This window comes from Marmota marmota, unplaced genomic scaffold, assembly GCF_001458135.2.
Source record: "Marmota marmota marmota unplaced genomic scaffold, marMar, whole genome shotgun sequence".
NCBI classification, from domain to species: Eukaryota; Metazoa; Chordata; class Mammalia; order Rodentia; family Sciuridae; genus Marmota; species Marmota marmota.
The window spans coordinates 29189533-29212851 of NW_025999949.1; the positions used below are offsets into that span (position 1 = coordinate 29189533).

General features: G+C 43.1%; 1 protein-coding gene across 10 annotated transcripts in view; it reads right to left on the bottom strand.

Annotated features, from left to right (window-relative positions):
• The window catches only part of Tmem71 (transmembrane protein 71), a 35626-nt gene extending 13201 nt beyond the window's left edge, over window positions 1-22425 (bottom strand). For 3 of the 10 annotated variants that reach the window (XR_007347253.1, XR_007347252.1, XR_007347251.1), the window contains exons 1-6: window positions 22152-22422; window positions 20551-20632; window positions 19290-19350; window positions 15630-15842; window positions 12139-12311; window positions 1444-1623 (exon numbers count right to left, since the gene is read on the bottom strand). Coding sequence is in view for 7 of the 10 variants with exons in the window: in XM_048802162.1 (XP_048658119.1) it covers window positions 1444-1623; window positions 12139-12311; window positions 15630-15842; window positions 19290-19350; window positions 20551-20596 (673 nt within the window). In the remaining 3 variants the exon portion in view is untranslated. Of the gene's footprint in view, window positions 1-1443; window positions 1624-12138; window positions 12312-15629; window positions 15843-19289; window positions 19351-20550; window positions 20633-22039 lie in introns of all 10 variants that reach the window. The other 7 variants (XM_048802155.1, XM_048802159.1, XM_048802158.1 and 4 more) reach the window with 6 other exon arrangements.
• Between the last annotated feature and the right edge of the window lie 894 nt (window positions 22426-23319).

Below are 23319 nucleotides of genomic sequence, written 5' to 3' on the forward strand. Positions count from 1 at the left end.
TGTAGTATGGAGAGGGAACATTTTTAAATGGTCCACCACAGTCACAGAGCACAAGGAATTTGTGGAGGACTGTGACCTAGTGCCCATCCTGAAGGAGTTCCCAGGCCAAAGATGGGGGTGCTTCCCATGCAGAGGTAAGCATGCGACAGTAGTGCAGGGAGTGGGCGTGAGACAGAAGCCCTGGGAGCCTGAGGAGCACAGAGAAGGGAGCTTTCTGGAGGAGGTGGCTACTGAGCCTTGTGAGGCACTGATAACTTGGCCACTGTCTGGACAGTAAAGTCACCTTCTCTGTCAATCCAACACCTGGAAAGGGAGTTCACAAAACCCTTAAACACTTATCTAATGGCTGCACCTGGGTGCAGGGAACCTTGGCCTTTGTAGGGGAAGGGATAATCCATGAGGTTCATATTCATGATTTTGTTCATATTCATTATGTTTCCATTTCATCTCACCTTCGCATAATCGTAACTTCACATTCATTGAGCATTTAGTAGACATGGCCCAAATTGATTTGCATGAACTAGTTTAGTGTTTATGAGATAAGAACTGGGATGATCTGTACATGCGCATGAAACCATTGCATTTTAGAGTTTGGTAAGCTGCTCAGCGTTCTTCCTTGGTGGTTCACAGAGTTACTACAGCGAACACATGGGGAACAGGGCTTTGCCTCTTGGTCAACTGGCAACAGGGCCAGCCCAATAGCAGAGCCTGATTCCGGCGAACTAGAGAAGAGAGGCTTGATTGCTTGCTGGACTTATTCCACACTCACTTTGACAGGAGATGCCAATAATTTTGGATATTTTTCCTTTTCTTACTAGAGGCATCCTGTAAAAGGATATTCTTTTCCTGCTGGGCACCATGGCACATGCTTGTAATCCCAGAGATTCGGGCGACTGATACAGGTGGATCACAATTTCAAAGTGAGGCTCAGCGACTTAGTGAAGGCCTAAGCAACTCAATGAGACCCTGTCTCAAAATAAAAAATAAAAATAAAGGGCTGGAGTAGTGGCTCAGTGGCTAAGCACCCCTGGGTTCAATTGCCGGTCCAAAAAAAAAATGTTCTTTTGCTCATTTTCCTGTTTTTCTTCTGGTGTGAGTCAAATATACTGCTATGTATAAAGACTAAAACAGCAAGGACCTGTGTTTCTTCTCCTGTGCTCAGTTAGAGCCTAACATTATATCACACATCTTCAGAGTTTTTGAAAAAAAATAAAGCAGTGTACATTCAGTGCTTCTGATGACTCTAAGATGATACCAAAGGCAATGACCTCCCTTATGAACACATCTCAAGGACCCTGGCCAAGGTCTGGGTCCACCTCTCCTCGAACTGGTAGAAGCCAGTACCTAGGAGCATGTCAGTCACCCTCTGCCATGTCAGGCCCTGAAAGGAAGAATTCTTTGGGAATGGCAATACATAAATCAATAAATAAATGAAAAACTCACGTGAATGATCCACAATGTTCTCTTGCAAACGTTCAGGGGCATTCCACAGGGACTGAAGGGTGTCCTGGGAGCTTCCACTGGGAGGCTGAGATGTGATTTGGCTGGAAGTGGAGGCTGTCACAGATGCTGCCTTTGGCTTCTCCAGGTTGTCAGTCAGAGAAGAACAGTCAAAATCCCCTTCTGAAAAAGCAGATGGGTTCAGAGTGTGTGTACATGTGTGTGTTCAGTGACTGCTTTACGCATGCTTCACAGCAATAGGAACCCGGATGCACTGCTGGAGTAGGGTAGAAGGCTTCCACATTAGGTGGCTTTCTAATTGGTCCCCCTCTTGAAGCTGCAAAGAAGTAGCTCAGTGCACATACAAGCAAGGCCAGAGGCCTAAAAGTTTGGCAAAGGAAGCAGATTGCAATGTGGTTAGAACAAAGTACCCAGGGGAGCCCAGGCGAAGGTGAAGCTGGAGCCAGACTGAGGACTGGTCACCAAAGGCACTAACCTCTCAGCTGAGCATCAGGGACTCCTGCTGCAAGCAGTGGGATGATCCCGAGTAAGGGCAGCACTGTACACACTCTACACTAGACACATAAAACTGTGGCATTTTATGTAGGCAAAATAAGGTGACGTTTTGATATATGATGAAATGGAGGTGGTCCTGGAAGAAAGCATGAAAGGCTATCCAAAGACCCATGTGTAGAGGAGACAGGAAATCCCACCCATCATGAGGGGCAGTGAATGGGTAGACTTGAAGAAGCCTGGTGACCGCATAGGCCACACATATGTGTAGCATTAAACTTCATAGTCGCCTAACTCCTTCTTCTAACTCACTCACTGGCTCATTTGGCATTAATCCAATGTTACTATAGATCAGAACCTGACTGAGCTGCTAGGAAACAATGGAGTATCAGACAGATGTCATCTCTGTCCTCATGTGGCTTGTGTGCTGGTGGGAGGAAGGTGGGACTAAGGACAACCTTCCACTATAAAATATGTTGATGTCCCTGGTAAAATGCTGTGTAGCATGTGTTTTTTCATCTAAGGGGTTATATAATTCAAACATGGTTTCAAGGACATGTGGCCTATTCTCTTCCACAATAGTCCACACATAAATAAATATGTTTTACCAGCCCTTTAGTTAGCCTAACATTACCTCAAAAAGAGTCAATCAAATTCATCTCAAAATCATGTAGCATAATGTTTCACACCTGCTAAGCTAACTCCTAATGAAGATTGGTGTCGTCAACATTAGGACATTAAGGAATGACATGTAATTGTTGGCTCTGAATTTGAGTCTGGGGTTACAAGGTCCCAAATTGCCCAAGGCAGAGCTCCAGGCAGGAAGACTGCGGTGGGCATATCCTTCCACCTCACAGAAGGTTCAGCACCACATCTGACCCACTACAAGTCTCTGAGATTCATCTGGCATGAATGCACGCAGGACTTCCCTGTTCTGCCTTTGGTGGTCTGTGTGATGCCCACCCAGGGATAAACTTTACTTCTGTGACCTTGAGTAAAAATTTGAGCCATGGAGAGCTCATTGACCTGGAAGCAAACCTTCTCACAAAGAGCAGGCAGAAGCCCTGCCTGGGACACAGGTGTTTCCTGAGCTGGTGTCGAAGATGGCACACATCCAACTGATGTTTTTTAAACTGTACGGCTGAGCTCAAAAGAATGATGCATTCCCAGAGGCCACGGCAAGGACTCCCAGAGCTCTGAAGAGCCATGGCCAAACGGCCTGGAGGGTGGGGTTTCTAGAAGCCAAAGGGCTATGGTTTCAGTGATACCATAGGAGCAGAGAAAAGGCCTTGGTGTAAAGAGAGACATAAAATTGGAACTGAATTCTTATAAGAACTTGAGTCTATTTCCCCAATGAAAGGAGAGGCTAAAGAAAAAAAGTCACTTAAAGTTCAGGGAGAGAGCTTGATGGCTCTTCTCCTTTGGTCTAGGCAGCTATCTCCCAAAGATTTTATGAGGAAGTGGTTTTCAAGTCCAAATTTATACTGAGAAGTTACTATTTCAAAACAGTCTTCACTGGTACTTGTCCTGTGATATACACTAGGAATCAATGTAAAATCTCATTTCAGAACGCTCTCAGCCCCAGATGCACAGATTCTCTCAAAGAAAGCCAAGGGAGATGAACTCACAACCCCAAACCACAAGATTCTCCAGGAGGTACTCTCCAGGGAAAAGGCAAACATGTACCACAATGCAGAAAAGGAGAACCCTTGGGCAGGAGGCAATGGGGGAACCCAGGAGATCATGCTTGATTTTCAGTTTAGGACAGTGGGTGTGGTGTCTGAGAACATTGTTCTCCTTTATTTTACCCTAGGGAAATGCTGAAGTAAACCCATAAACATGTTTTTTTCTAACTATACTATCTGCTTATTTTTTTCTTATCTAAAAAGAGAATTATTTCTATGGCCAGTATGTGTCTTGGTTTTATGACTATAGAATTACTCAAATCAACTGTGTACATATTTATCTCCCCATATGCTATAGGGCACTCAGGTGAATGAGAGGGATACAGGGAGAAGAGAGACAGTGCCCCAAAGTGGCTAGAAATCCCAGGTGGTGTTTGTGCACATGAGAGTCACTGGTGGGAAGTGGTAAGGAGGGAGTGTTCATTAGATAGGGGACACATGCAAACTGATGTCATTGTTAAGAAGAAGCAAAGTGAGATTTGGTGAGTCTTCATGCAAGTAACACAGGGCATGGTACCTAGGTTTTCTGACCCCGAGTTTCCTCATCTATAAAGTAGAACATTCTATGAAAAAGAAAGGAAGGGAGGGAGCAGAGCTTATTGGTGGACATATGGAAAGGGTTTTTTAAAAAAAAATGAATGACTCTCCAGGGAATTGCTCTACCATGCAGGAGCTCCTCAGCCTGTTCCCAGACATTTCTAGGCACACATCTCATCCCACATGGTTGCTTTGTTATCCCCTCCTTACTGTATGGCAAGGTGACAGCAGGAAGGCCAGAAGAGAGGGGGAACTGGAAGAAAGGGAAGATGCAGTGGGTTCCCAAAGAGCAAGACCCAGGCACCAGACAGGAGCACATGCCTGGGGAATCCTGGGAGATGGTGCTGGCTGGACCACTAAGAAAGATCAGATCTTGAGGGGCCTCGGGTCACACTTGGGAGCTAAGCTTATTCTGTGGGAGTCTGAAGTCATTAAAGTCATACGAGCATGAGGAGCTCCATGCGTTGAGATGCTCACTCAATGGTGAGATCTGAGAGATTCCCATTCCTTGAGAGCTGAGCAAGTGGGGACTTCCAAGAGATACTTGGGGTCCTCATATAACAGGAGTCCTCTACCCTGTTATATGAGGGTATTTCTCCTCCCAGATAATTTTTTTTTCTTTTTTTGCATCCCAGAACGTGTTTGATTGACATCATTTGGGACACAGGGGTTGCAATTGGCACCTAGTGAGCAGAGGCCAGGGATGCTGCTAACCTGCTCTGGAGGACAGCATGGCTGTTGGGCCAAGAATAACTGGCCCAAAGTATCAGTAACAGTGAGCTTGAAAGCCTGCCAAAGGGAGACCAGACCTAAATGTACAGGCGTCTTGATCACTGGAACCTTCGACACCTCTGGGAAGCACTGGCACGTGCAGACCTGTCTTTTTCCTGTTGTACTTATTCTTGTCCAAACACCCAGCTCTCTGCCTTGGTGGGATAAATCATTATCACAATTTTATAAATTTCCTATAAACTCAGACTATGGATTGTGTAAATGGTGCGGTCTTTGTTTAACACTGTGTTCCTGGCTAGACTAAATTTCCATGAGGAAAAGTTCACCTGAGCTGCTCCAGACACCAGCAATCAGTCCAGCTCATAGTTGGCCCTCAGTAAGGTTGGCTATGTTAGTAGATGGAGGTTTCCCTGGAGGTGAGAGCTTGAGACACATAGCCTTACCCAAAACCTAACCTGAGGTTGTCACAGTAGGGCTACGGTGATCACAGAGATAGTGGATCTGTTTGACCCCTGAGGAGGCTGAGGCTGACCTGATTAAGGCAAGGAATGGCCTCCTTGCCCTGATTGGGGCCTGACTCCACCTGACATCCTGCTCAACCTGGGTATTAACGCAGTGAGCTGGGGCTTTTGGCCTGGGGAATTCCTGCCAACCCCACAGGTTTCCTGGCACCATTCTACCCAGCAGTAGCCGCAGTGGCCGAGAATGGAAACAATGTAAGCATCCACTGTCAGAAGAATGGGTAAAGAAAAGGTGGAATGTCATTCAGCCCTGCATAGAGAAGGCAGTCTGCCATTTCCAGCAAGGTGTATGAACCTAGAAGACACTAAACTAAGTGAAATGAGCCAGTCACAGAGGGACAAATCCTGCATAAGCCCTTTCTATGAGAATCTGTGAAGCCAAACTCACTGAAGCAGAGAATTCAAAATGGCTGGAGGTGGGTGAGGGTGGGGGAATGGAAGCTGCCCGTAAATGGTAGTTTCAGTTATGTGAATGGATTTTTCTACAGAGCTGCCATGCAATGCAGCGCCTGGTTTGCTAAGAAGATACATCTCACGTCAAGTTCTTACCATATGCACACACGCATACACACATACACACACACAAAGATATTTATGGGAGGGTATTAGTTTTAGAGAAAAGCCACAGACCATCTTGCCTGTCCTAGGGTGAGCTGAAGTAGAGCTAGAGGAAGGTCCAATTCAGTCCTCCCTGTGTGAATTCTCTGTTCTCTTTCAGGGTGACTCACAGACTGGGAACACATCCCAAATTGCAGTATTGGGGTCTGGGGAGCTGCAAAGCACCATGGCTGAAGAACGAATTGCAACTAATGAGAAAAGGTGTCTTGACACAGCTGGGGAAGGGGTGAGCTGAGGACAAATGAAATAGGCAAAAAAAAAAAAAATCCTCTCTTGCCTGGAAAATGAAGCTACAGAAAATCAGGGGAAGTAGTGTTTGATTGCATCCATTGCACAGAGAGAAAACAGAAAAACAACTTAATTTTGAATTCTTCTGGAGTCTTCTAACTAGGCTACATTTCCAGAGAAAAGTAAATTGCTGATAAAAGTCACGGGGCCTTGGGTAAATCCAGAAAATGAGAAGTCTGGGGAAAATTTGATTACAGCTGATAGTGGAGATGAGAGATTTCAAAGTCCTGTGCACCAGGTTGACTAATTACTGATTTGGGAGTGGGGTGGTTTGGTATTTTATATTTAGGAGATATTTGGCAACCATGAGAATTTTAATAAGATACCTCATGCACGTGCAGGACTGCTGTAGCCCAACTGCTTTGAAATTGTTTGGACATATTTTGAACATCCAACTATGGGAAAACTAGATGTTAATTTCTGAGCATGTTAAATACTGCCTTTGGAAGGGAGATTTCCAGACTTTGGTCATCAGGCATCATTGCCCAGATCTTGGACATATCCTAGAAGCTTTTTGCTTTTAGTCACTTAATATTGTCTTCAAATTGTCTCATTTTGAGCTTTTATTTTAAAGGTGACTTTATACCCATCACTTAAATGCCCTAAAGAGATAGCAAATGTGAAAACAAGTGCAATGAAAACATAGAGTTATTTAATTTGTGCCAACTACTGGTAGAAGGAAAACTCTGAACCTGTTCTTTGTTGAAAAGAATTTTGTTAAAAGAAAAAACAGCAAGTGTTTGAGAATCCCAAAGCTACCAGGAGCCTAGACTGAGCAGGTCTCCTGGGTTCTCTGAAGATTATCAGAAGAGGGGCCTCTGCTTCTCCCTGTGTAACTCAGTGTCCATTTCTGCTGGATCCTACAGGCATTTCCCACCCCATCCCACACTTTGGGAAACTTTGCTTTAGATCTAAGAAGAGATCTGAGCTCCAGAGAACTAGGCTAAAACCCAAGGATGGAAACTGGCAAAGACGAATGAACAGTCAGCATAAGCCCACCATCTTAGCCAGTGAGGGTAAGAGGCAACCTTCAAAGACAATGAGAGGGTATACATGGGTGCTGGGGGGATGCTGGACAAAGGGTACACAGTTACCATCAGAGGGGATCAGATCAGATCTGCAGGTCTATCACATAGCATGGTGACTATAGTTAATAATGATGTAATGTGTACTTAAAAATTGCTAGAGACTAACTCTGACATGCTCTCACAACTGTCTGAGAGGATAGATATGTTAATTAGCTTGATGTCGCCTTTTCACACACACACACACACACACACACACACATATATACAAACATCACATCGTTTGCAGTAAATACATACAATTTTTATCAGATATTCACTAATAAAATTTAAAAATAATGATGATAGTCTGAAATAGGCAAATCCATCGAGACAGAAAGTAGTAGCTTAATGGCTGTCAGGGGGCTGGCTAGGAAGGGGCATGACCTCTAGTGAGTGTGGGTTTCTTTTTTGGGGTGAGGAAATGTTCTGGAAGTAGAAGGTGGTCATGGTTGCATAACCTATCTTGAGATGATACTAAAAAAATCAGTGAATTGTATACATTAAAATGGTAATTTTTATAGGAGGTGAGTTATATCTCAATTAAAAAGTATTGAAAGCCCTTCATTACTGAAGGTGCTTGTGCCAAGATTTAGTAGTTAACTTATTCACCAGAGGCTTCTTGTAGGCCACAGGACTCTTGGATTGACGGCTTCTCAGACGTCACTAGACATCTCTTTATATTCCATGGCATACTGGTTCCTCTGGTTCTTGGCCTGTGAGCCTCTCCCCCGTGACCCACAGTGCCTAAGAGCACAGGGTCACTTGCTTAAGGTGGAGTCCTGGCCACGCTCCTTCCTAACTGTGTGGCCTCATGAAAAGCATGGATCTGCCTCAGCCTCCTCCTCTAGAAAGTGGCAATAAGAACAGCAGCTCTCCTTGGGGTTCCCTAGGAAGTGGTGTCGCCCCAGATGTGGATCTGCTGGGATGGTGATGGTCCACAGCACCCATGACTCTGAGTTGTTCCTTTCTGCTCATTCACTTGGTTTCCTGGGGAGACCCCACTGTTCTAGAGACCTGTACTGCTTCTCAGGTTGACTTTCAAACCACTTTCTCAGATCCTTTCCTAACTCCTGAACTTTTCTCACACCTTGACTTGGCATCTTTCCTAAGTACATCAGATTCAGCCCTTATGAAATAGAATTCATCGTCTCTCTTCCTGACCTGAGTCCTCTGTTTTCAGAGCTGTACACACTGAACAGAATGCCAGCCCCTGTGCTAACTCGGTACTTTTTATGGGTTGCTGCATTTTGTTCCCATGGCAATTGTATAGGCTATTATTTTTCCTCTTTGAAATATGAAGAAATGGAGGCTCCAAGAGGTTTTTTATAACTTTCCCAAGACCACTTAAGTAGAAAGAGTATGGTCCAAGGACTTGAACTCGGGTCCATCCAGCTCAAAACGCACCCTGCCTACTGTCGCCAGCTTTATGCAGCCCTCCAAAGTAAAAACATCAATTTTCTTTACCTTCTCCCACTTTACCACCACCACATATAATGTGTCACCAGCCTTTTAATTCTACTCTGAAAGATTTTTCTTAAATCTTTTTTGGGCTCTGATTCCAGAGCCACTTTCTCATTGTGCTGGTTAGGGTCAATTGTACTCGAGTCCCACTAGTTACCCCTCATCCTGTCTTCATGCCGTGATACTGAGAAGGTAACTGAAAATCTATATCTGATGAATGTCAACCTGCTTAAGATCCTTCAAAATTACCCTCGATTAGTTAGGTAAATTCCAGTCCTCAGAGTGCACAGCAGGTCCTCCACCACCCAGTCTCTCTTTCCACGTTCATTCTGTGTTCCTGCCTTTCTTTTCTCCTCTTCCTGCAGGTACCTCTTTGTTGTTGTGAGGGGGGAAAAATGTATTTGACTTAAATTAATCCTTTGTTCATATTATGGAATTGTTTCTTCATTTAATAAGCACTTGTTTTATTTTTAAAATGTATTAAATATTACACACAATCACATAAGTGGGTGTAAAATCTGGTGGAATCTTCATGTATCATGTCAATGACAATTTCCTGGTTTTGATAATATTCTATAGTTGTATAAATTGTTACCAGTGGGTGAAACTTGATGAATGGTACACAGGCACTCTCTGTACTGTTTTTTTTTTTTTTTTTTTTTTTTTTTTTTTGCAATTTTGTATGCACTTATAATTACTGTAAATTTAAAAATTTTAAAAAGATTATGTAACTTTTGCTTTATGTCCAGGAACCAGTTTGAGAAAATTAGTAGACATACAATGACAGTGCACTTAAATTATTTGCGACTGTATTATATGACTAAACTTGCTTGTTCTTTGAACCTGGGCTATGAGATACATGCTGGATTTGACCTTGAAAAGGAGGGTAAAACCCTTCTTGGCAAAGAGCAAAGGCAGACCTTGATTGAATTCCAGCTCTGATGTTTATAAGTTAAATGAACGTGGGCAGTTTACTTAACCCTAAGCCTCAGTTTCATCCTAATTACAATAAATATGATAATGTGACCTACTTCTTAAGGGACTGGGGGATATTTAAACAAGATAGTGGACGTAAACAAGGTTAATACATTTAAGCAAGACAGACTGTAAAATGCTCAGCCTATAACAACCCCTTGATATCTCTTTTCCTCTCACAGCCCACATTGGGGAAAATCCAAATGACTCTGCCTTTGAAATGTGTCCAGAATCCCAGTCCTTCTCACCCTCCTCTGCAATCATCTTCGTTCCAGCTGCCTCTTCCCCATTGGAAATCACTCCAAACCCCACCAGATTCGGTGTCTGTCTCTCACATTTGACATCTAATCTGAACCAGGCAGCCAGAGTTTTCTTGTCAGAATGTAACTTGAATCATGCTATTTCTTGATCAAAATCCCCAGTGGCATCTCAGCTTGCTTGGCACAGAAGGCCCAGCCTTAGACATGGCCCCTTGGCTCTCCTTCCTTCCCCACTTACACTGGGACACACACACCTCCCTCCACTCCCCCATCCAGTAAGCAGCTTCCTGGCCAAGAGCTTCTGCACTCACTCTTGCCTCACCTGGATGCCTCCTCCCCAGATGCCTACCCAGAGGCTTTGCTTCTGCTCAAAGTCCTACTGAAGGAGGCCTTCCCTGGCCACCTTATTTCAGCCTGCAATCCCCATCACCTCACCCTGAGTTGTTCTTCATTCCACTCATATTCTTAACATGCTATATAATTTACTTATTGTCCATCTCTCCCCAACACACACACACACACACACACACACAAGCAAGTTCCATGAGAATAAGTAATTTTGTCTGTTTCTGTCGCCACTCTGTCTAAGCAAGCCCACGTGTCTCCTAACACTTGCTAGGATGCTGCCTGCTCTGAGATCCTCCAGGCTCCTCCTGCCACATGGCTGGCCTTCAATGAAATCTCCCAAATGAATGAAGGAATGGATTCTGGTAGAGTAAGCAACCTGAGAACAGTGACAGGAAGACTGTGGTCCATTGGGAAACTCAGGGCAGATGAGAGTGGTCTGAGTGGAATGCTTGGAAGAAAAGAAGATGAAGTTGAAGTCAGGACAGTGGCAGGGCATGGGAGAAGTGCAACCGTAGAGGCCCCATGCCCAGAGGGCTTCACCCTTGGTTTAACACTCTGCTGTCCACATTTGAAACTCCTGAACCTTTTTTTAATGAGATGCCCTGAATTTTATTTTGCACTGAATCCTGCACAATTAATCCATTTCTGGTTGGGAAATATGAAAAATTGAAAGAAATTGTATATTAAGAAGGAATAGCAAGGCCACATACTTGTCTTGGGAAGCCCATCCTCTCAGCAATTTGGAGGATGGAACGGGGAAGCTAGAAATATCCTTCTAGTTCATCTCCACCAAGCGAGCCCACATATCTCCTAACACCTTCTAGGATGCTGCCTGCTCTGAGATCCTCCAGGCTCCTCCAGGCAGAGCTAATATTGCTTTCCCTGGCTCACCGCCGGGCATTCTCTCTGCACATGGCTCATGCCTCTGCTACAGTGCTGAAGGTGTCATACTGCAATTATTTGCAAACACACTTACCTCCCTATCTTCAACCAGGAGTTTACCAAGATTAGAGTCATATCTTATTCAACTTTGAGGAATATGTGCTTAGTATGACTGCCAACAGAGCAGGTAATCAGTCAGGAAGTTTGAAAAATGAGTGAATAAATAAGAAAATATGCTTTGGCATTACATCATTGTGGTTATACATGTTTGCATGTATGCACACATAAGCACATATTTATGTATATTTTTATTATGCAATGTATGCAATTTATGTTATATGAGATGTTATCTATTTCAAGAGAAATATATATGCACATATATGTATGTATCTTGTTTTTCAAAGAAGAAATTGAGATGCAGCAAAGTAATTATCCCAATGTGTCCAGACTAGGACTTGAACCCTGAATCCAGTACACCTTCTCTAATAGAGGTCTTTTAAATCTGACTCCAGTATCATTTCTCCACCAGTATCCCATACAGGAAAAGATGCTTCAGGGAAGTGAGAGTATTTCCTGAGCATTATCAACTTACTATTCTACACATTAACATCAGGGTGTTCTGTGCCACAGGGACACCTACACATTTCCATCATATAAGTCCTGTGGAGAGAATTTGGGTAAATTTTTAATGTGGTCCATCCTCTTTATCAAATTCACTCTCACCTTCGGATCTGACTTTGGTCCTGGACCACATGGCTGTCACTACAAATTTGGATGACGCCTCATTCTGGAAAGTAATACTCAAACTCACCATTCTCGCTGCTGTGGTATGAATCCAGCCTCCTGGCACCCTCCAGCCAGATGTCCTCATGGGGGGAAGTATCAGAATCACCCAGGACACTTCCACACAGCCAGGATTGGGAGGCACTGAGGCTGAAGAGAGAAGGAAGGGAGCGGCGGACTCTCTTCTTCCTCCTGAATATTCTGGGAGGAAACGAAAGTGGCCTGGTAAACTGTGAACAGCAGTCACTGCAGGTGTGAAACAGTGCCCCATGTCTAGAGCTCGAGTCTGGTCACTCCATTAATTTCACAGAAGTTAATTAAAATTCTACCATGTGCCAAGTCCTTGGATCAATGTCAAGGATATGAGCTAAAGACTAAACCATGTGTACACAAAGGTCACAGTCTACTCTAAGAGAAAGACAAACAATGCAGGTCTAGCTGGTGCTTTCCTAGAATCTGTTGTGTCCAGGTGGGTTTCTCAGTCTTTACCTGGATATTCAGGTTACCTTCAAGCAGCCCTATGAGGGGGGCACTATGATTACTCCATTTTTGCATTAAGGAAACTGAGTCCTAAAGAGGTTAAGTTACCCGACTGAGGTCATCCAGCTATCAAGTGGACAGCCTGGCTTCCAGTCTGGTCTAGATCACCAAAAAATTAGGGGGTATGTGCTTGTAAGTAGGGGGTATATGCCTCTCCAGAGGCAGGCTGGAGAGCATGGGGAAAGGCATCGCTCACTGAGAATTGAAGGAGGCTTTGTGGAGTGAGTTCCAAGTTGCAAGAGCCTGCCCTGCTCACTGATGGACAAGTGGGTCTCATTAGGTCACGCTAGGAATTGTGGCTGGAAAGGTAAACATGGGCAGATAGTGAAGAACCTTGTCTATTTGGGGAATGAGGCAAGATTTAATGTTAATGCAAAAGGAGACCAACCTCAGGAGCATGTCAAGGGAGAGTAAAGTGTGGTGACCTGCTTGGGTTTGCATTTCCAAAAGATTCTTGGCCACAGAGAATGACTCAAAGGGGCCAGACCAAGGACAGAAAGGATATTCAAAATATACAGCAACACAAGGTGGTTTCAGCCAAGCTGGGATGTGCTGAGCCTGCATTATGCACACCCTGGAGAAGATAATCAGGGCCTGAAGCAAAGCCCAAAAGGGCAAAGAGGAAACGGGACACTTTTCCCATTACAGCAAGCCTCCCTGCCATGGGCATCTCTAGCTGCCATCAAGGTGTCTTTGGAACTGAGTGCACTCTCATATTCACATGGATTGCAGCAGGCCTTGAGCATTGTTTTTCCTGTTGGTTCCCCACGAGGGTGACCTCAGTCCTAGGGAACCTTGGCAGGAATGGGGCCTTGGATGAGAAACTCGTTTTTGGGCTCACTCTCTCTGTCATCAATTTCAAGTAACAGCAAGTTAAGAAAAATGATAGAGTTCATGATCATGAATAACTACCTTGTGAAAATGAATCAAATTTGAAAGTTTCTTGCAGGTTCTAAAATGAGATCATCTTAAGTTGATTAAGCAGTAATTAGAAAATTTCTATGTACTCATATATTGATTAATTTACCCAGCAAGTCTTCATTAAGCACCTATTATTGGGATGAACACCTATCAAATTTGAGAACAAAATGTATGGATAAAACATCATCTGTAAGGTCAAGAATATCTCTACAATAGGATCGAGTTAAAAGTGGTGGTTAGAAACTTGTTCTCTCAGGTCAGAGAACCTGTTTTGGAATCCTGGTTCCATTTACTAGCTCTGCAAGCTTGGGGAAGTTACTTACTTGGACTTATGTTTCCCGTGTATTCATGGAAATGGTGATACTAGAATCCAAGTCAGAGTAGAGCAGGAGTTGGAATCAAATGAGAGTGTACTTAAATGGTTGAGATAGTATCTAGCATACAGCAAATAAGAAATGATATTGGTTTTTCATTTATTTAACAAACATTGGTAGTTACGATTAAGGTAAATTGGGAGGAAAAGAAATGGGGTAAAATTCTCCTGAAGGAGGTCCCTGGGCCATTTCAGAAAGCCACTGTGCAGCAGCCTGGAGAGGTCCTGGAAGGTGGGTAATCCCAGACAGTCAGAGTGCTATGACCAACTGCATAGACCTAAGCAAGAAGGGATGGTGGTCTGTAGAAAGACAGTGGCCATAAGGACGAAGAGGAGGAGAGCAACTCTAAGTAGCCTTGGGCAGTCGACTCATCTGCCTTAGCCACTGTAGCAGAAGCAATAAACTTTCTACATAACTATTCTGCTCTTCTTCCTGGGTACACACTAGGCTATATTTCCCTGATCTCTTGCCACCAGGTGCAGCCATGAGCCACAGGGTCTTCCAGTGGAGTGTAAGCAGAAACTCAGCCCAACTACAAAAAGTGGACTAGCTGTTGTGTATCACTAGGATTTTGTCACTGTTCTGATATGGGAGTTCCAGAAAAGGACGGGCTCTTTCAGGAAGTGAACTCTGGCTTTGTCAGCTGGATGTGAAACGGGACCAATCACCTAAAGCAGAAATAAAGGAAGGGTGTGTTTGGAGGGAAGAAGATGAATGGATTCACTCTGGATCAGTGACACAGGATTGTTGAGTCAATAGCTGAGTGATGCAGTCAGCATGTGGGTGGTTTTGCAGCAAAAGAAAATAGACCTGATTGCCCAAATTCCCTGATCCAAAGGGAATCCATTTGTCTTCTTTCCTCCAAATACACCTTTCTTTGATTTCTGCTTTGGGTGACTGGTGCCAGTTGACAATGCCAGGGTCCCACACTTCATCAAAGTGCCCTTCCTTTTCTGAACTCCCACCTGAAAAGCATCCGGACCGTGTCCCTTTGCCATCCTGTCTATGTGCCTCCCTCCCTCTTATCCTAGTCCCACGTCCTCTCAGTCTGTGGTACCCTGCCTTCAGTTTTTTCTCTTCTACTCGCTTTCCACTTGGATTCCTGCCAGTCCATCCTCTGAACAGCAATCACTGCTGTCCTTCTGAGAACTAATCAGACAGTTGGTCAGTGGCTCTTCCTGATGTAGGGACTGGAGCCCACATGCCTGAGCCTGGTGGGGACCCCACCTTGGTGCTCAGCCTGCTTTCCCACAGACACTCCTTCCCTTCCCACCATAGCTGGACCCTCCTGAGCTACCTGCACTGCCCGACGCGTATTGGTTTCTCAGAATCCCACATCTGTGCTCTCTTCCCTTGCCTACACTACCTAATACCTCACATCTCTAACACTCCAGTCCGCCGTCACCAGCTCTAGAATGCCTGTTTTTAACCTGTACCCAGGTAAACTGGCCTCCTGCTCTTTCCTTCCACCACCCCCACACAGATTCCTACCCGGCACCTGGATCACTTCACTTCACTTTCGCTCGTTTTCAAGTCAGCCATCATTGTCCCTTCCTAGCCGTTGGTCCCCACAATCTGGAGCACGAATGAGCTCCTTAAGGATGGCCGCTGAGTGGGTGAGGGAACGAGCCCTCTGAGGCTGGAGGGGACTTGAGCCCCCCCTTAGGTAACAGCCTCCACTTACTTGACCAGGTTCTCCTTGTACATGACGGTGGTCTGGGAAGGGTTCAGAGTTATGTTGCCGTCTTCGTCACAGAGGATGCTGTCCTCCGTCCACACATAGTAGCCATTGGTGAGGAGTCTGGGGCTGCGGCGACAGGTGTAATGGGAGCCTGTCAAGGGGTCGATGGAGCAGCATTCAAAGGGACTCCCACCGTCCAGGAAGTCGAAGGCCAGGCTGGAGAGGGAGCACAGAGGGTCTGTGAGGGCGCCGTGCTGCAGCCACACAGCTGCAGTGCCCAGCTCCCGGGAAGAAAGGGGACCGCTTCCCATTTGCTCTATTGGTTACTTCCTGGCCCCTCACGCTGTCACTCTGGCCTTTTGGGATTCAGCGTTGAACCACACAACGTGTAGTGCCTCTTTCTATTTTAAACTTCGGTGAAAACGATGTGGCTAAGCAGCATCTTCCCCACATGATGAGCCTTCACTTTTGACATGAGTCCATTTTCTTGGGTGGAAAAATTGCAAAACAGCCTTTCTGGGATGTTGGAAACCGATAATTCCCTTCGCCCCCCCTTATCTTGAGTGCCATCTGCCACATCCTTACTCTTCTCACTATAACTGAGAAATTATAACGTCTCTTTTCCTTCCATCTTCCACCTAACAGCCACTCCGCTTCAGGAAGACACATTCTGTGTCCTGCATGGGTTCTCTGTTTTCCACACTAAAACTTTTCCAGTTCATTTCACTTGACTTTATATGATACAATGTGGTTTTGATCTCTTTGCGATCATATTTTGACTGCTATTCTCTATTTTTCAGCTTTTAAATCATCTTTTCATGTATTGTGCCCAGCATGGAACCCAGCCTTTTAAATGTGACTGTCTAGAGAAGATTGGGACTCTCATCTCCCTCATTATAGAATCATGTCTTTAATGATGAAGCCCAAGTCATGTTAGCCTGATTCTTTTCTTTATTTTTCTATAGTCACCACCAACTTATCATCATACAACTGAATCGATTATCAGTTTCCAGACTTTCTCCCATATACTTAATCACAATCCCCCACCCGGCATTAGGATAAATTACCCTTTAGGATCAATCACCCAATTACCTTAGAAAGTCAATATATAATAAAGACAAATAACAAAAGTCTTTTATAGAGATAAAGGTGGGTTTACAATTGAGATTGAATCCTGATTCTGCCACTTGCTAATTATTTATACACCCTAAGATTTAGCTTTCTGTAAATGCAAACCTATATAACAAGCTTTACCCAAAGCCAACCTTGTAGAGTTGCTATGAAGATAAAATATCATCATGTCATCATTACATGGAAGGTTAACACCTCTATCTTCCATCGTCCAGGTGCTATGAACTAAATCTATTGCCTAGTATTTGAACGACCCAAGTTTTGTGCTTTTGGAATTTGGGAGGACTCGGATTATACCATGACATTTTTAATGTATTTACATAATGTTGTTCAAAACTGTTATCCCTAGAATTAATATGTCCTTAATTCGAACCTGTGATGAAAATTTTGGACAGTACAGGTAGAGATGCTTGGGAATCAACAGGAGAGTCTACTTTGCAGATATGCACTGACTCACCTCATTTTTGGTTATTGTTCCCTTTCTTAATAGTTTAGAAAATGGAGACTCCAGTAGGATAGTTAATTGTTCAAGATCTTAAGACTTGTAATTGGAAGAGGCAAGATAAGAATCTACATCTTTTGTCTCCTACCTTGTGATTTTTTTCCTCTATACCATTTTGCCTCCTCAAGAATTAATCTGGAACACACCTGAAATCCCAGTTTCTTGGGAGATTGAGGCAGATGGATTCCAAGTTTGAGGCTAGCCTGGGCAACTTAATGAGACCTTGTCTCAAAGTTAATTTTCCTTTTTAAAAGGGCTGGGAATGTTGCTCTATGGTAGAGCACTTGCATAGCATGGGTAAGATCCTGGGTTCAGTTGCCTAACCACACACAAACAAACAAAAATCAACGGGGTGACTCTAATGCACTGGACATGTAGGAGATACAGACTTCCAGACCTGCATTTCCATGAGCCCTCTAACTCCCAAGGTTTCAACCTTGAATGTGGGTCAACAGCAGTCTCTTGCACCCCAGGTGTCTCCCCTTTCTACTCCTCTTGACTTTGTCTCCTCTGTCTTGATTGTAGACAAAATAGAGATGTTTTTCCAGACACCCACACTATAGTAAGAAAGAGCTGCTTCCCCCAACACTTTGAGGTGTAGCACAATTGCCTCTAGATCTTGATGTAACTCTTCAATTCTGCTGTAATAATTGCAAAAGCTGAGTTTTCCTAGAAGGTCCCTTCGAGCTGGTTTCAGAACTCCAATCTCACACAAAGCCAACAACTAACTCAACTGCCCAAAGACCAAGTCTTGTCTTGCTTTGAGAAGTGACTGACCAGGCTTTGGAAGAGCCTGGAGCTCAGCTTTCTAGGGTATCACAAAGATTGACTGGCATTGGTGAAGGGACAAACACTGCTAGGGTCTTAAAAAAAAAAAAACAGTACAGTATACAATTAATCCCACATCAATGGAGCACTAATGAGCTCCTTAAGGATGGCCACTGAGTGGGTGAGGGAACAAGCCCTTTGAGGCTGGAGGGGACTTGAGCACACCCTTCTTCAATAAATCTCCCTCATGCTCCACTGAATCCCTTTTGTTTTCAATTTAAAAGCCTATCCATGATTAATATATGCACCCAAGTTCTTAAGGAAATGCTGTTTTAATAGGTATTATTTATTGGAACTTATCATGGGTCTGGACCCACATTTTCTTGTCTGCTCTTCATTAATCTCTCTAAATATAAGTATCACTCTTCACAACCTTGTACAGCAGGGAAAAAATGAGATGCAGAAGGGCAAATTACTTGGATATTTTCCACAGCTTGTATGTGGCAGAGCTATGATGTGGGTGGACCTGGTTGATCTGACTCTAAAGCATGTGTTCTGTCCACAGTCCTGTTCATTCAACCAGAGCTGACTCTTTTGGTAGCTCAGGAACCCTAGAATTAATTTACTGGAAGGGGCAAGTTCTAATATCAGTGTCTGACCCCTTTATGGGCTCATTTCACAAAATGCATGGGAAAGTTAAACTTCCGAGGGTCCGGAAAAAAGGAAGGAAGGAAGGAAGGAGGGAGGGAAGGAAGGAAAGAAGAGTCTGTGTACTACTTGAACACGATGGTAGCATCTACTTGTGTGAGTGAAGTGTGAAACTTAGCTTATGCTTTGGTGTAAAATAATATGGCTTTATAACATGAGCTAGGAAGACATATTTAAGAGACCATTACGGATGTATAATACGTCAAAATACACTCTACTGTCATGTATATCTAAAAAAAAAATAAAATAAAATAAAATAAAATAAAATAAAAAGAGAGAAACCACTGATGTGAGAAAAAGTGACCATTCATCAGTATTCACTATAGCTTCTCCACTCAAGAAAGAAGCAATTTATATCTGCCTACACATTCACACTAAAAAAAAAAAAATCAAAAATAAAATCTGTCCTCAGATTAGTTTTTGTTTTGTTTGTGCTTGAAAATATATAACCACATCAAAACCAGATGATCGCTCAAATGATATTTTCAAATCAGGACAAAATAAGACATACAGGAAGGGAATTTGATTTGATGGTGAAAAGCTCGGCGGCATACCTTGGGAAAATACACGAGGGAGCCAGCTCTCCAGTACGTTCTCTGTTGGACCTGGTGGAGCCTGCAATGCAAATGGGAGACGAATTCATGGCACCTCACCAAGACACAGGATCCTGACAATGGTGGCAATGAGACGGTTGGTGTCTCAGCCTAAGCAAGAAGACTTCAGCTAGCCCAGCCTTGCTACCAATCAGCCCAACACAACTTGTCACCAGGCCCCCATGGGAAGAAAGAAAGGGTGTTGGGGCTTCCAGTTTCTGTCCCTTCTTACAGCAGTGCTTTAGAGGTTCCTCAGTGTAAGATGAGGCAATAATAAGTCCTTGGCATCAAAATGAGCTTGTGAAAGGAAGGAAGAAAGCATCGAGTAGGGAAGAGACCAATGTCAATTGCCCAAAGACTTAGTTACTGTAGTTTACTCAGTAATCTGAGAAATTCAGTCATCAGCCCCAATTCTCCCTCCTTAGTGCATTTTAAGAAAGTTCTGTAAAGTTGTGAGCAGAACACATTAGTGGGGTGAGGAGAGAGAGAGAATAAAGGTGTTTCATTTGTTTTGTTTTTAAATATGCAATGTTCCAATGTTGGAAGCCTATGAGTATTCCTCATTAAAAAAAAAGTCACCTATTCATTGAGTCCAGCTTAACAGTGGGCCTGGCAACTTCCCCTGGGGAGAATTGCTACAGATTAATATTCTAAACTCCAAAACAGCATTTAATACTGTGCAGAGATATGTCAATACTTATAACAGACAGGCTCCAAGAGACTGGATTCCATGACTGACAATCACCAAGACAAAGAAAGGAATTTAGACTTTCAGATTGGGCTGGTTGATTTGTCAGGAGAAAATCGTGGGTGTGTGAGGGAGGGTTAGAATTGAGGTTTGGGGAGAAAATAACAAGAGGAAGGAAGAAACTTGAAACCACTACCCTTTTAACAACGCCCTTATTTTCTGCAAGTAGCTATCAAAATCATTCAGCATTTTTTATAGACAGTTTTGCATCTTAATAGTAGCTGATAAACAATCTCCTTTCACATTTATGCACAGGCATCTAAAAAAGTAGTGAATTTTTTTCTACGAAAAAAAATACATTTCTCTCAAGGAAAGAAATGAAGTCAAAATCATCACAGTGGCGCACACTGGCATTTAAGAAGCTAAGCTACTGACAGATGGTTAATGGTCTAAGTATCAGCAAAATCAAAGCAAGGAAATTGCTAAAAGGCGTCTAATCGTTCAGAAGATAATTGCGTATAGCAGTTCTCCTACATTTACTTGCTACTGGTGTTGACATCAGTTGAGATATTCGGTACATCTTGGGAAGGCCGCTTGTTCAAACTTCACAGATTTTCTGCAAAAGATGTTTAAAAAAAAAAAAGCAAAAGATGGACTATATATCAAAAATAGAAAAATGATGCCAAAACAGATGGCATCTACTAATTGCACTAGTCAGATTTGTTTACTGAAATAGTACAGAGATATAGGATTGAAGGCAGGAGACCAGATTGTGGGGTTTCTGTAAGGTTGTATCTGCCTCAGTGATTTTGTGTTCTATCTTCCATTGTCTTGGGACACTGAATCATCTTTTTCTTTAAATAAGGATAACGTTTTACTTGGGAAAGCCAGACTTACAAAGGTTGATTTGTCATCCAAATATAATAATGAAAGTGAGTTATTTAACCAGGAAGTCTGAAAAATGACTGCTTCCAGAAAACTCCAAACAAACTGATTCGTATTTAAACCATACAGCGCAAATCAACTTTATTATCAAGTTTCCAGCTGTGCTTGGGGATGGTGTCTGTCTTTTGCCCAAACAACTTGAGCCACTGACAGGTAGTCACAGAGGGTCAGGGCTTTCTTTGTAGTTATTATCAGTCTGATATCAGGCTGGACATTCCTAAATAGCATAAGCATCATTGCACTAAAAATAGCATAACACTGGGAAGATTTCAGAACTCAGCTCCTGTGAGCATTTAATTTACTTTGTTGGTTACCAATTCAGCACATATAAAAGTGTATAAATTATATAATCTTTGATCACTTACCTCTCATCAAATAGATCTACCTGCTATTGACTACTGAAATGTGTAAATATCAATCTACTCAAGCTTTGTGAAGTAGGACTATGTTTCTGAGTCACCGCCTCTGTCCAAGTTATCGAAGTGCAAAGGATTGTTTTTGTGGTTTTAACACAATAATTCATCAGGTGATTCTCAAGCTCCATGCTTATTGTTTTAATAAATTACATAAAAACCTTGTTAGGAATTATAGAACTCAGCTTATAGTAAGTACCCTTTATGGATGTTAAATGAACTTGCTAGCATTCCTTGGACAAAAATCTCTAAATCTAAAAAACGCACGTTGGTAAATTTCACTTGTTAGTAATAAAAAAAAATATTGTTTACAATCTAATACATTAGTATATCATTTGTCATTTTCATTTTTGATCAACATAATATCAATTTGTCCAACATAGATTACCCTATATTGCCCAATGCTAGTATTTTTCAAGCACTAGGTGTTGTTTATTTTTTTCCCCCTTGTACTGGGAGTTGAACCCAGGGCTCACACTGAGCTGTGTCCCCAGCCCTTTAAGCTCATTTTAAGCCAACAAACCCTGCAACAGAAAGTAAGGTCTTGTTGTTATGTCTTTAAATATAGTGGCACTCTACAGGTAGTACGCTGACAGTTAATTGAGAATTAGTAACAGTGAAACAGTTAGAGCTCTAGAACCTTTCAAGAAACAGAGTCTGTTTACCAGTTCCTTCCAAGCAACACATGTTGCTCGGAAAAATACTTTGCCCATACGTGCTCCTTCCGGAGGGAATCCCTGATCTCTTCTTCCAATTAATAAATGACAAAATAATTACGGAAATGTGATGCTCCCTGTGGTTGATAGCAGAGAAAGCGAGGACTGAGATGTTCTTCGACTGAAAGTAAAACATCAGAACGCCAACAGGTGCCGAGGCCTCTTGAAAAAGGAATTTCCATTCCCTCTCCTAATACTTGTTGTGCACATGACTGCAGTGTGCAGAAGTCTGGTGGTCAGGCGACTGTTTCCTAGAAGGGAGGAATGTGTAGTCCTTGGGAAAGCCAGCCTCACACCGCCCCCCCCCCCCAGCCCCTTCTTGTTTTCTTTTAAAAACCGCCTACATAACATAGGCAGAGCCAGTGTGAGGTCACACTTCCTGCCTGGTTCCTGCCAGTGGTATTCAAGACAAAGGCAGGGCGAAGATCTCACAGAGTCTCCTGCAAGAGCAGCAGGGGATTTGCAGCCCTTGAGACCAGCTGAATGTACTATGGTCACTACAGGGTGTTTTTCTAAGCCAATGTGTCACCACTATAGCTGCAAGAACATGAGGAAATCTTTCAGTGAAGAAATTCTACTTGCTCATCCTCTTTTTGTCATTTAGTTCTGAGTACTGCACAGTCATGCCCTTTATCCAAATCACTTATATTGATAATGCATTGATGCTCTTAAGTTCAAAATGTTACTAAATAACAGGAGCATGATTTTATGCAAAGTCTTATGGTGGTAATGTATCGACCTAGCAAAGTTGGGATTAAAAAAAAAAACTCGATGGGTAGCATTTTAGACTTTATATTTTAGTAGCATCCAAAGAACTTGGTATTGTTTGTGAGTCCCCACACTTCTGTGTTACTGAAGAGATAAAAGAAATATGTGTTCCAGGAACATTGAGGTAGCATTGGGTACTGGAAGGTGTGTGGGTTTTGAAGTCACACAGAATGAGTTTCAAAATCTCTGCTGTATTGGCTATGTGGCCTCAGACTTGTGAATTCAGCTTTTAGAGTTGCAATTTTCTCAACCATAAATATAATACTACATACTTCACAGGATGATTTGAAGAATTAAATGAGAAGAAAGAAGAGGGAAGTCACGAAGTCAACACAAGCCTGCAGGATGCACTCCTTCCGGTTTTCTGCAAGCCCACACCTTGTCTGAGGCCTCTGTGGGGAGGCTGGCAGAAAAGCTGGTTTCAGCCATTGGTTCTCAGGGTCTCTTTAACTTTGAGGTTC